The following is a 12,286-nucleotide window of genomic DNA, read 5'->3' on the forward strand; positions in this document are numbered from 1 at the left end:
CAGGGAGGGAGAGCGTTGGTTTTTTAAGGCCAGCATTCGGACAGCGATTTGGCTTCCAGATTAATAGTGGATAATTATCAGAAGGTTGGCCCGGCGCCAGTGCCGCCGCAGCAGCGCGGCTGCCGGAATCACAACTGTTTTGGACACAGAAATTCTCATCTTTCCAAAGCTTAGATAAAAGAGCTATAGATAATTTAATGAATCAGGCGTTACTTGCGGAGGTCTATACGTATATGTATCAATGAACTCATCATCTTATCAGCCATAGGTCTCCCCATAGACCTCCTTCTTCTTCCAGCTCTAAAATCAATAAAAATTTTATTAGTAAAGCTTGCCATAGCTATAATACGTCTTTTTTTGAAAGCGATATTTAACTCCTTGTTCAAATTTGAGACTTCTCTATTGGATCTCGTTAGTCGTTAAGTTTAGTTTCTTTGTTGCGCAAATTTTGTCCTCTTTATAAGTATTTATTTTTCTTTCATGAACACGTATTTCATTAGATTGTCGTGTATGTTGTGTTGGTTCTAAGAATACCAATTTACCCAATTTAATCGTATAATTTAATTTTTAACGTAGCTCTATCCATAAGGTCGTGGGTGAGCAGGGTAATTGTTAGCTAGATTTAAATAATTTATAATAAATCTAAACTAGCAATCTTTACATAGTATAAAAGTCACTTCAGGCCGTCACTGCGCTTAGATCTTTTAAACTAAGCGACTGATTTAAATGTGGTTGTTTGCCAGTTTGATAATTTTCACGAAAGATTTATAATGATTTAAAAAACTATGAAACATACTACCGATAGCGACGCGCCCCGGCTTCTGAGAAATAGAGCTGAGAAATGTCATGTAATTACAGACCATTTATTGTATTTTATTCCAGAAGTTTTTGATACGATTCTAAAGATTTCTATGAAGTTTTCTGGGTGTTTTCGGAAATAACAAAATCTACGTGTTATCTTTGGGAACACGCATGCTACGTATTTAGGTCTCCGCGGACATTTTTGACAAAAACTATTAAGCTAACTGTTTGTATTTTCCTTAACAATTCAAAAGGAGAATACCGACTTATCTGCCAACTGTTACCGTCGCGGTAATGTATTTAGCGAAGTGCCTTGTTCTCGGCGTGTCGCGTGAGGGCTTGAGACGTACGCACGAACAGCCTGATTAATGTATCTGGCTCACTCGGCTGTGTTAACATGGCGGCGCATCAAGCCCACTCTCGCAAAACAACACCGCCAATTATTCTGTCGCGTGTATTTTTGATATAACCAGAAACTTTAAATATGTCAAAAAAATCTATAATTCTACTTGATTTCTAAGTCTATTCTTGAAATGATTGTTAATTGCGCTTTCCCGTTTTAAAAGAAAATCAAAACTGACAAAAGTAAACGCAGAACACGCTGCCACTTCTCCCGGCAGCACGTTGGCGTTTATTTCGCGGCCTACTTTCTTGCCAGTACATAGCAGCACAAGCAAGCGAGAATCCGGCCGGACATTGCACCAAGTCCTACCACTACCACCTAAAATATATAACGACAGGATTACCCTGAAACTAATCCACAATTAAATCGGGAACGAGCACGGCCCGACAAAAGCGAACTAATCGAACCGCAGCCATTGTCTACCGCGCGAAGCGATAATAATCATGAATGGCCGAGGATGCGGCGAAAGAACCCTGGCGCTGAGCCAACCGTGACGCGGAAATCTGAAATCGATACTATAAAACTTTTATTTGATATCCAATCTGAATAGACTAACCGGTCCGTCCGAGTGCGCCGGGCGAATCTCCGAATACTCGCATACTTGTAACACGACAGGTAACTGATATAAATTGGGGAGCGCGGATGGCGAGCCTGGATGGAGCCTGGATGGAATCATTTTGTGATTCTGCCTTTCGAACATACCCTGATATGGACGGGCCATTTTTCACCGATGAATTTACTAGGGAGTTCAAAATGCGTAGTTTGTACGATTTTCAAAATCTTAATATTTGAGACTACTTAATACACATCAATAGGCAAATTTTAAAACTGGCAAAGTGCGAACTTCCGTTATGAAGGTAGTGGACTTAAAAGCTGAAAAAAATAACGTTATTTTTGCGGCTCAGGGATTGATTTGTTGTGGTTTTCTTCGTTTATTTGTATTGCCTTTATTCGTATCACTTTGAAGATTCCGATCTGTACAATACCACGTACTTTACGGACGAAAATTTTATAACCATTTATTACCCATTTTTACAAATCAATCTTTCATTTTTTTTTTATTAAATGTAGACTATATATCAATATCCTATTCCTCAATGACGGTTAAAACAATGTCTATTCTGACCATAAAGTAACCATTTTGCTCAATTTTCAATCGAAAACTGAATAACTACCAAGACGAAACCTTTACCTGGCAAATATGTATCATAAATTGACATTCCATAGACAAGCCAATGAGGATAATCATGAAAATGGTTCTCCCTAGTTCGCGGCTGCACAATTACAAGTTACAAAAAGGTTACGTTTCAAAAGGCATAAAACTGGTAGACACGCTGCTCAGCTTTCGTCTAGGTCTAGGCCTTAAAACATGACAGTGTTCAGTCTAACTATACCTGACATAATTTAGAATCAGAAAATGCAAAGGTGAAATAATATTTCAAATCCAGCGCTCCGAGTTCACAAGCTAAGCCCGCGTCTAGAATAATAAACGGAAAATTTTATACTTTGCAATCCAAGACGATAAAGTCGGTGACACAATTCTGGAATCAACACAAAGGTAACGGCATAAGAGGTTTCATTCCTGTATATTACGCGACCCTCAAGAAACAATACCTTCGATATCCTTGATACGTTTTTATTGCTACCTTCCTAAGTGCCCATAATGATACGTGAACAAGAAAAATATTAGGTGGAATAAAATCATAATGCCTTCACGTGCCGGCTAGCATTACGGCTATCTTGTACGAGTTTGGTACAAAATGGCCACGTATCTAATATCGGGGTCTTACGGAAACACTCGGTCGGGGAAAAAGTTGGGCGGCTTCGGTGTGGCCACGCGGTGAGCGGATCTACTTCATAAAACTTTACAAGTATTTGACAACTGGTATGTTTTGTTTGTGTCTAGTATAAACAGTTTCCATCGCGAACGGAGAGGATTCATTACCCGGCTGCGCGGATATATGTATGTATGTGTGTATGTATGTCCATTTCGTTGGTTCTCGCTACAGCCTAAACGGCTGGACAGATTTTAACATATATGAGGTATCATTGGATTTATCATAACTGTCGGAGTGGCATAGAGTATGTAATATTTCAATAATATGACGTCTGCGAAAAAAAATATAACGGAGGAAAACATATTTTGTATTGTAATAATATGGGTACCAAATGTAAGCTAATAATTAGCCCATTCTAAATATATATGGGTTATAATTATTTTAATCTTCCAATTTCACATAAATAAAAGAAAAGTCTAAAATAAAACATTGAATTAAAAAATCAAATCGTGACCAGCTCAAAAATTCTTAGTAATGGGTCCCGACTGTTGAACTTTAAACTAGCTACTTAACAGAGGTCTACACCACTAGACTTATTTTCGTCCTTTTCGTTTTTAACCCTAAAATTGGCAGCGTATCTAATAAGATACATAATTTAAGATCATCTTTTTGTATTTTTTTTAAAGTTATTTTTGTTAGTTCTACAAGAATCCAACGAGACTTGAATTGAGTAATTTATAAGTGTTTGGTCATCGACAACGATGTACTTAAATTACAATTTGCACGATATTTCTCGCGCTGTCTTTGTTTGCGGTGACACAAAGTTTTGTTATCACCTTTATTTCGAATGTTTACTAGTAACTTAAAAATTCAATTTTGCAAAATTCAAATGCGAAATTACATTTGAAGTCTACCACGAGCTTTACGGTGAAGGAAAACATCGTGAAGAGATCTGTGAAGCTATTCAATGGTATGTGTTAAGTTCCCACCTGCACTGGGTACGCAAGGGAACTACGGCCCAAGCCCTCTCGTTCTGAGAAGAGGCCTGTGCCCAGCAGTGGGACGTATTTATAGGATGATGATGATGATGATTAGTAACTTGAGTTACCTCTAGTTTCATGGCCCCCGCTTACCCCCGCTTTGACTTAAATCAACAGCGGCTGCGATCGAGGCAACTGGATTAGCGCCAGAGCCGCCAATTAACGGCCATTCAGCGCCGCTCAATGCTCGATGCTCAATGCTCATCATCTAACCTAAATACAAGTTTGTTCGTTCGCCCGGATTGCTACCACCATCTTGCTCGCTAATCCTGCCGTGAAGCAGCAGTGCTTGCACTGTTGTGTTTCGGCGTGGAGAGTAAGACAGCCGGTGAAATAACTGGCACTTGAGGTATTCCATCTTAGGCCTCTAGGTTGGCAACGCATCTGCAATACCCTGGTGTTGCAGTTGTCTATGGGCGGTGGTGATCTCTTACCATCAGGAGACCCACTTGCTCGTTTGCCATCCAGTCGAATAAAAAAAAAATCAGCGGTTCTTTAGAATTTTATTGATGCTTCTCCCATAGTTAGCGCTTTCGCTGCTACAAGATATTAAGGCAGCACAGAAATTTTTGTGTAAGTATGCTAAATCGAGCTTTAATGTACCATGTCTCGAAGCAACTCATGGCGCTATCAATCAACATGTTACTTCTTTATGTTTATAGATTTTACAAAATGCCCATGGCAAATTCCAAAGATACCCATCTTGGTCTTTGTTTGAGTTGTTTAAAAAATATTCGTGTAAAATCTCATGTTTCTAGCTAGCATCAGTACTTCTCATTCCCGTTCTAATCGCGGAATATAATAATCTGCTTGTTCCAAAAAACAATTTTTTAAGGTTAGTTTTATGTTAATTTAATTGTCACTTATTTGTGTTGTGTATATTTCTTACACTAACAAATTTTAGTCTGAAAGTGTAACACGCACATGAAGATACACAATCACAAACAAACTAACATAATGGGTAATCATGAGACGTGCAAGTTCGTGTACTAAACTATATCTTTTCTTTTTAGGGATAAGCTCGCCTTAAACTTTGCTCTCCTCTCTGTGTATTTGTATTTCTTGTTATTTTATTTGTCCCGACGCAAAAAGAAGGGTGTTATAAGTTTGACCGCTATGTGTGTCTGTGTGTCAGTCTGTGGCACCGTAGCTCTTAAACGGGGGGATCGATATTAATGCGGTATTTTTGCTAACAATGGTTCATAGACATGCTTCACCAAAATCGGTTTAGCAGTTTTTGAGATATTAAACTTTGAAGTGACAAAGTCGTGGGTTTTTTTCTTGGTTAGTTTATTATGTGCAATAAAGATTTAACATATATACATTCTATTAGCCCTTGTCAACTTTCACACATAACATTACGTAGTTGGATTCGTTCGTACCTACATTGAGCCACCTTTTTTCGTGAACGTTTGTTAATCATTGGTCAATTTAATTCGTTTGCCTAAAGGCAAAAAAAGGCTTAAAAGCCTATGTCTTTCCAGACATAGAAATCTTATAACAACTTCGTAACTTTTAATATTAAAAGGTCATTTTGTGAGCAGATGAGAAAGTAACTAAGTTCCCGTTTCGGATTTACTCGTACCTCCGCTTATTAGAAGAGGGGAATTATACAAATGAGAGTGCAATTTGGCTGCGAAGCTCATGCAATAGAATCGACTCTATTGAAGCACTGAAATTCTACGACGATTTAACTTTATCGATATGGCGTATCTAATATAAATTAACGTGGGCCATAACCGTTTTTAATGATTCGTGGTTAATAACTTTAGACATATTTTGTATCGGATTTAGTCAGCGATTACTTTCGTAAGGCTTTGGCACTTGTCTCACCGCCAGCGAGGAAACGATTGGCTATCGACTATTTTCTCGCTCAAGAAACGAACAAAAGATATAAGATCCTGTGTGAGTAAAAGTGAGTAAAAGAGACACATGTATTAATAGTTGATCGCTGGCTGTTCACACTGTCGGCGAGAACTCGCTCTTACATCTCTTGTCGCAGCGACTAGAGCTATAAAACTCGCTGAGCTATAAATACTCGCTTAGCGATGTCAGTTTTGCGGCCGCCCGCACGAGCGAGTCGAGTGGAGCGAGTAATCGCCCGTCGCACGCGAACACTCGCTTACAGCCGAGCGACAAAACTAAACTCGCTTCTCGCTGCTCGCCCACTCGTTTCTAGTTACTCGCTCTACTCGCTTCTCGCTCATCGTCGGCAGTGGGACAAGTGCCTTTGGTGTAAGCACAGTTTATTGAAAGACCATTCAAGCCAGTAATGAGTCTGTTTATCGGAGTGGTGTTTTTAACCCCCGACGAAAAAGAGGGGTGTTATAAGTTTGACCGCTATGTGTGTGTGTCTGTGTGTCTGTGTGTCTGTGTGTCTGTGTGTCTGTCTGTGGCACCGTAGCGCTTAAACGGGTGGACCGATTTGAATGCGGTTTTTTTTATTTGAAAGCTGGTTTTCTAGCGATGGATCTTAGACATGATTTATCAAAATCGGTTCAGGCATTTCAAGATCATCAGCTCTTTTGTTCGCTGCGGTAGGAATCTTATACGCATAATGGATATTTACTTTACTTTCAAACATATTTGGGACCTAAAATTTGAAACACTCATGTATGCTATATAGCTATGCAAGATTATGGAATTCTCGGCCTGATGCTGCAGCCAGGATATCCAGAACACTAGTAGGTACACTCTTAATAAAACTATAGCAGATATATCGTGTTTGGGTTCGTTTTGATCAGTATTTGATTCTACAAACAATGCAATGGTGGCAACAGGATGAGCTGATGCTGCAGCCAGGATATCCAGCACATTAGTACACTCTATAAAAAATAATAGCACATATGTCGTGTTTGGATTCGTTTTGATCAGTAATTGATTCTACATACAATGCAGTGGTGGCAACACGACGAGCTGATGCTACAGCAAGGATATCCAGCACACCAGTATACTCTTGAAAAAATAATAGCAGATATGTCGTGTTTGATTCCTTTTGATCAGTATTTGATTCTATATACAATGCAATGGTGGCAACAAGATGAGCTGATGCTGCAGCCAGGATATCCAACACACTAGTACACTTTAAAATATATATATATCAAAGTTTAAAAAACATGAAATAAAAACTTAAATTTAAAATTTAAAAAACCCCCGACTTAAAAAAAAGCCAGCAAAAATAAAAATAAAAACGCCCGAAAAAAACGCTGCTTGAAAAGACAATTAAAAAGTATAAAATAATTATGCGCTACCTAGCTGTTGCCCGCGACTTCATCTGCGAAGAATTCGTTTATCTCTATCCCGCGGGGACTATGCTGATTTCCCGCAAAATTAGCCTAAGTTAATTTAGTATAAAGTATCTAGTAATATTTTTTTATCTAAGCGTTGTCGGTGTCGGGGGACCGCTAAGGTCAATACTTTAAAAAATACAACATATTTAGTTTCATGTTAACCTTAGCGGTCCCCCGACACCGACGACGCTTAGATAAAAAAATATTACTAGATACTTTATACTAAATTAACTTAGGCTAATTTTGCGGGAAATCAGCATAGTCCCCGCGGGATAGAGATAAACGAATTCTTCGCAGATGAAGTCGCGGGCAACAGCTAGGTAGCGCATAATTATTTTATACTTTTTAATTGTCTTTTCAAGCAGCGTTTTTTTCGGGCGTTTTTATTTTTATATTTAGACGAAAAATGCATATGGATAGGTACAAAATGATGGGAGAAAATTAACCCGGCCAGTGCCGTTTGTGAGATGGAACCTCGTACATACATTGCAGGTCGACCGCGCGGGGTCCTCAATCATCTCAATGTCGTAGTGGCTGCCTCAATGAATCGAATGCGTGCACTCCTATACTTTTATTGAGATCCCGATACATATTTTGATGCAGCCTTATAATCATGGGTATACTGAAGAAATATCGAGAGCTCATTAAATCTAACCCCTAGATACCCCCCTTAAACATACATACGCGCGTTCGCTTCAATCTAGCGCGCAGAAAAAACGCTAGTCTGTAACCGCCCTAAACATTAGTATGACCTATAATATGTTAAGGTTATAAACTATTCTGACACAGTTAACCACAAAACCACAATTTCTGTAAATATGTACAAAATAGTCCGCTTCGACTAAAATAAGCGTTGCTCTCCTTTAATTGAAGTAAATAATATGTATCATGTTTGCACTTACCGTTATCCTCTTCAGCAGTCGTTTCCCCTTGTGCCAGGAGATGGCGGCGGGTGGACGCGAGCCGGCCGACTCGCAGGCCACCTCGTACCGGCGTTCGGCCGTCAGGGCCCCGCCCTCGCCCACCTCTGCTGGCCGCCGGATCTCCACCGTCAGCGGCCGCACTACAAAAACATTGTGGTTAGGAAAATACAAACTGATACATAGATGCACAGAAAAATCAGAAAAAGAGACCAGCGCTGGGAATCGAACCCATGTCCTCAGCATTCCGTGCTGTGTGCTATACCTCTACACCACTACTGGACAGGAGTACAGACAAAAATTTCTCCTATGCATCACATATCTCAGCTTGTTTGTTTCTTATTTAGTCACTTAAGCAGCGACACTAGCGATATCTATGTTTTAGCCCTCATCGAGAAACTTTCAACACTCCATCGGAACTATCCGCTCACCCGGAAAAGAGATGTCGCTATTAAGCAATTAAATTAAGATTGGTTTTTGGAGTCTTTTTGTATTTTTTATTTCAACTCCATATTTTGTTACTTTTACGGTCCTCCCGTAAAATCCATATCGATATGGGTTAGGCTTGCGCTTGACCACAATCACGCCTGATGGTAGGTATGTGGACTAGGAGCTCGCTTGTCTAAATTCCATGCCCATTCACCGGCCAGATTGTAGCGATCACGGAACACAGAAGCTGGCAGAGCATTCCACTCCTCAGCTGTCCTGATAATTAAAGGAAACGAAAACGCTTTGTGCCATTTTTAGAGATGCTGACAATATAAGGGTTAAGACCGCGCCTTCTGGTCAATCTGTGAAAGAAAGCAGCTGGTGGAATAAGAGCGTGCAGCTCCGGCGCACATTCTCCGAAATGTGACCTAGAGAAAACCGAGAGACAAACCACTCTTCTAGGGTGGCGAAGACTGGTGGCGTAAGTTTAGGATTCCGGTAATGGCGACCCCAACACGTGAGCGCGACCGACCAGGCCTTATTGTCTAACGCACTCGGAATCATCCCGATCGTTTAAACCATTTCTTTCTGTCACACAGTGAGTGATGAGGATAAAAAGATGGTAAATGCGATTGCACGCGCCAGAGTGTTAGGCCAATCACCATACACCAGAAAATGGCTCAAAATCTCACCAGCAGGGCTATTATGAAACTTAAAACACGAAGTTTGTGTCGTACCGTCCCTCTCGCTCACGTATTAAATAGTATAAGTGTCAGAGGGACCGCACGATACGAACTTCGAGTTTCGAGTTTCGTAGCAGCCCTGAGGGTCTAGAATATAAAAAAAAACTCGAATTTCATTGAGCAATCGTATTGCTAATAAAACAAGCAATACTAGAAATTTACGCAACACTTAAAAACTGGTGACGTACTTCCTGGTGTTGTACATGTTCCTTAATTTAGTTAGGGAGGAAGACGTTAACTTGGCAACAGTGCGGGCACGTGTACGAGTTCCACGCCATACTCACGGAACATGTCCAGAACGAGCGACACCTCGCGCGGCGGCACCAGCTGCGAGTTGGCGGCCTGGCAGGTGAAGACGGCGGCGTAGTCGGCGCGCCGGATGGCCGGCCACATCAGCCGGTTCTCGATGACGTCGCCGGTGTTCTGTTCATACTCCGCGTCCACCAGGACACCGTTCACCAGCCACCGGACCGTCGGCTCCGGGCGACCTGACACCAAGGAATAATCATTAGTCCTACTCTCTTCAACAATGTTCATAGCAGCCACGTGGGAACCTTAAAGAAAGCAAAGAGAGAATCATATTTATTTGTGACGGTACACTTTGAAAAGAAAACGCTTGTCACGAAAAGGTGTCAAATCAGCAAACTGCCGGCCTGCGCTGCGACAGCGCTGGTCTTTATCAAGGAGCTTTCTTTGAGGGATTCCTTTTCAAAAAGTCGACAAAGCACACACACGGCAAAGGTAAGTTCTACGGAGTGTATAGTGTCATCATATTGCTTATCATTAAGTGACCCGCGTGCTCATTTCTCTACTATATGGTATAAAAGATAAGGCATTCGGTAGGTCTTGAATCGCGGTGTTGACCAGTTCTCGTTTGAAAGTAAGTAAATGGTAAGTAGCTGCTGTATTTTTTTTTCAAGAGTCCGTAATCAAAATTCGGAAAAAAGGAACTCTTAAAGTTTTATTATGTCCGTTTATTCCCAGGTCATTACCATGTTATCAATTTGCATGTCACCACAAAAGCAAAAGCATCATATCGTCTACCCGGCCATCGCCGCTTGCGCACAAAGCGAGCTAATGATGACGACGATATTGCAGGCCTACACACGGGACGATACTCCACAAAATGAACACGAATTCCAATTCTAAGCCCGGAAATTCGACGCACTAGTTATGTGCGCATCAAAAGCCACGGGAGAGCGTTCCAAATGAAAACAAAAACTAGACGCTGAGTTTTCAATTCAGCTCACTCTGACGAGATGCAGGAAAATAACACAAAGCGAATACTGGGATTTATAAACCGGCACGGCTCGGTGCGTGCGGCGACGCGCGGACGACACGCTGCGAGGGACGCTGACACGTTTTGTGCGATAGCTAGATTTGACACGCTCCAAATCTATGAAAAAGAGCTTAGCAACTGCAAAGTTTGCAGCGTCGGCAACCCGCTCCGCACATAACATAAGTCAGGCTAGCCGTGACAGACGCCGATACCCGGCACCCGCAGCGGCGCTCTCCGGCGGCCGTCGTGTCCTTTGTTTGCTTGTTTGCTTGTTTGTAAACCGCTATGTGCTTTTGTTAAGCCGGGATCGAACACTAAAGCGTCCTTAGTTCTGCTCTGTGCAAATTGAATTAGTTCTCGCAGTCCTGGAGCACTCGCGCGGTTTTGGGAGGATCTAATTCCAAATGTCAATGGGTTTAATTTGGATTTGTGTTGACAGTGACAAGTGTCGCCCGCGCTGCTCCGCGCCCGCTCCAAGCCCGTTACCTATGCGACGTACCTATTCAATTATAGCCTCTCAATTCTCACTGCCATGTTAGAAAATAAGCCGCTGTTAATTTACCCCTCTCTGAGCTTCGAAACAAACAGCATTTAAACTTGCTTTATAATTTCGCTGGAAAGTTTGCCCGTGATGTATTATTTCTTCGGCAACTAGGGGGCGCAACTATTCCACTTGATATTAGAAGAAAACTAAGTTTGAAACCGCGAGTGTGGCCGACTCGAGCCGCGCAACTAATTAACACCAACGTGCACGCTTTGCGCTCAATATGGGGGAGGGCGACGACAACACACGAGACGACCACGACTTTCAGGGCAAGGCTCTATCATAATTATTATTTGATATGATTGAAGAGGTATGGATTCCCTAGCACTTCAATGATGATGATGATGATGTGATCCTGTTATCCCTCACTAGGGATATAGGGCTCGTAGTTTTCTATTTGGCTCGATCTTGCGCGGCTTCTTCCAGCTCTTCTCAGCCGAGACCAATTGAGGCAGCCTCCTCAACTGATCGCCTTCACGTGGTCCGAGGACGTCCTGGCCGTCTTTTGCCAGTAGCTTGCTAACGGAGACCCTGCTTGGGCAGGTGATCATTCGACCCTCGAAGCGTGTGTCGAATCCATCGCCATTTTCTTGTCAGAACTTCTCGGCTTACTGGCTTCTGGTCAGTCATTTGCCACAGTCTTGCGTTTCAATAAATAAAAAAATCAAGAAATAAATAACAAAACACTCAACCTGATTTAAAATATGAGTAATCGATTCTACCTACTATCGATTCTGAAAAAACTATTTTTACGTTATTTAACATCATATAAAACGAACTCCGGATATTTCGACGGATCCACCAACATCATGGTCAAGATTAAATATAAATCGTGAATTTCATCCTGTACCAAAATAATACTACATCATCATCATCATCATCATGTCAGCCGAAAGACGTCCACTGCTGGACATAGGCCTGCCCCAAGGCTCTCCACTCAGACCGGTCTTGTGCTTTCCGCATCCACCGCGATCACGCGATCTTAACCAAGTCGTCGCTCCATCTTGTTGGAGGCCTACCGACAGCTCAAATAATACTACGCCGAATGCTAATTGTATC

At 41.6% G+C, this 12,286-nt stretch overlaps 1 protein-coding gene across 1 annotated transcript in view; it reads right to left on the reverse strand.

Annotated features, from left to right (window-relative positions):
* Positions 1-12,286, reverse strand: part of side-II (sidestep II transmembrane protein) — a 401,395-nt gene that overhangs the window by 115,867 nt on the left and 273,242 nt on the right. Inside the window, exons 5-6 of the mRNA XM_074086222.1 lie at positions 9,689-9,892; positions 8,215-8,375 (exon numbers count right to left, since the gene is read on the reverse strand). Of these exons, the coding sequence (XP_073942323.1) occupies positions 8,215-8,375; positions 9,689-9,892 (365 nt within the window). The remainder of the gene's footprint in view (positions 1-8,214; positions 8,376-9,688; positions 9,893-12,286) is intronic.

This window comes from Choristoneura fumiferana, chromosome 3 (assembly GCF_025370935.1).
Source record: "Choristoneura fumiferana chromosome 3, NRCan_CFum_1, whole genome shotgun sequence".
NCBI classification, from domain to species: domain Eukaryota; kingdom Metazoa; phylum Arthropoda; class Insecta; order Lepidoptera; family Tortricidae; genus Choristoneura; species Choristoneura fumiferana.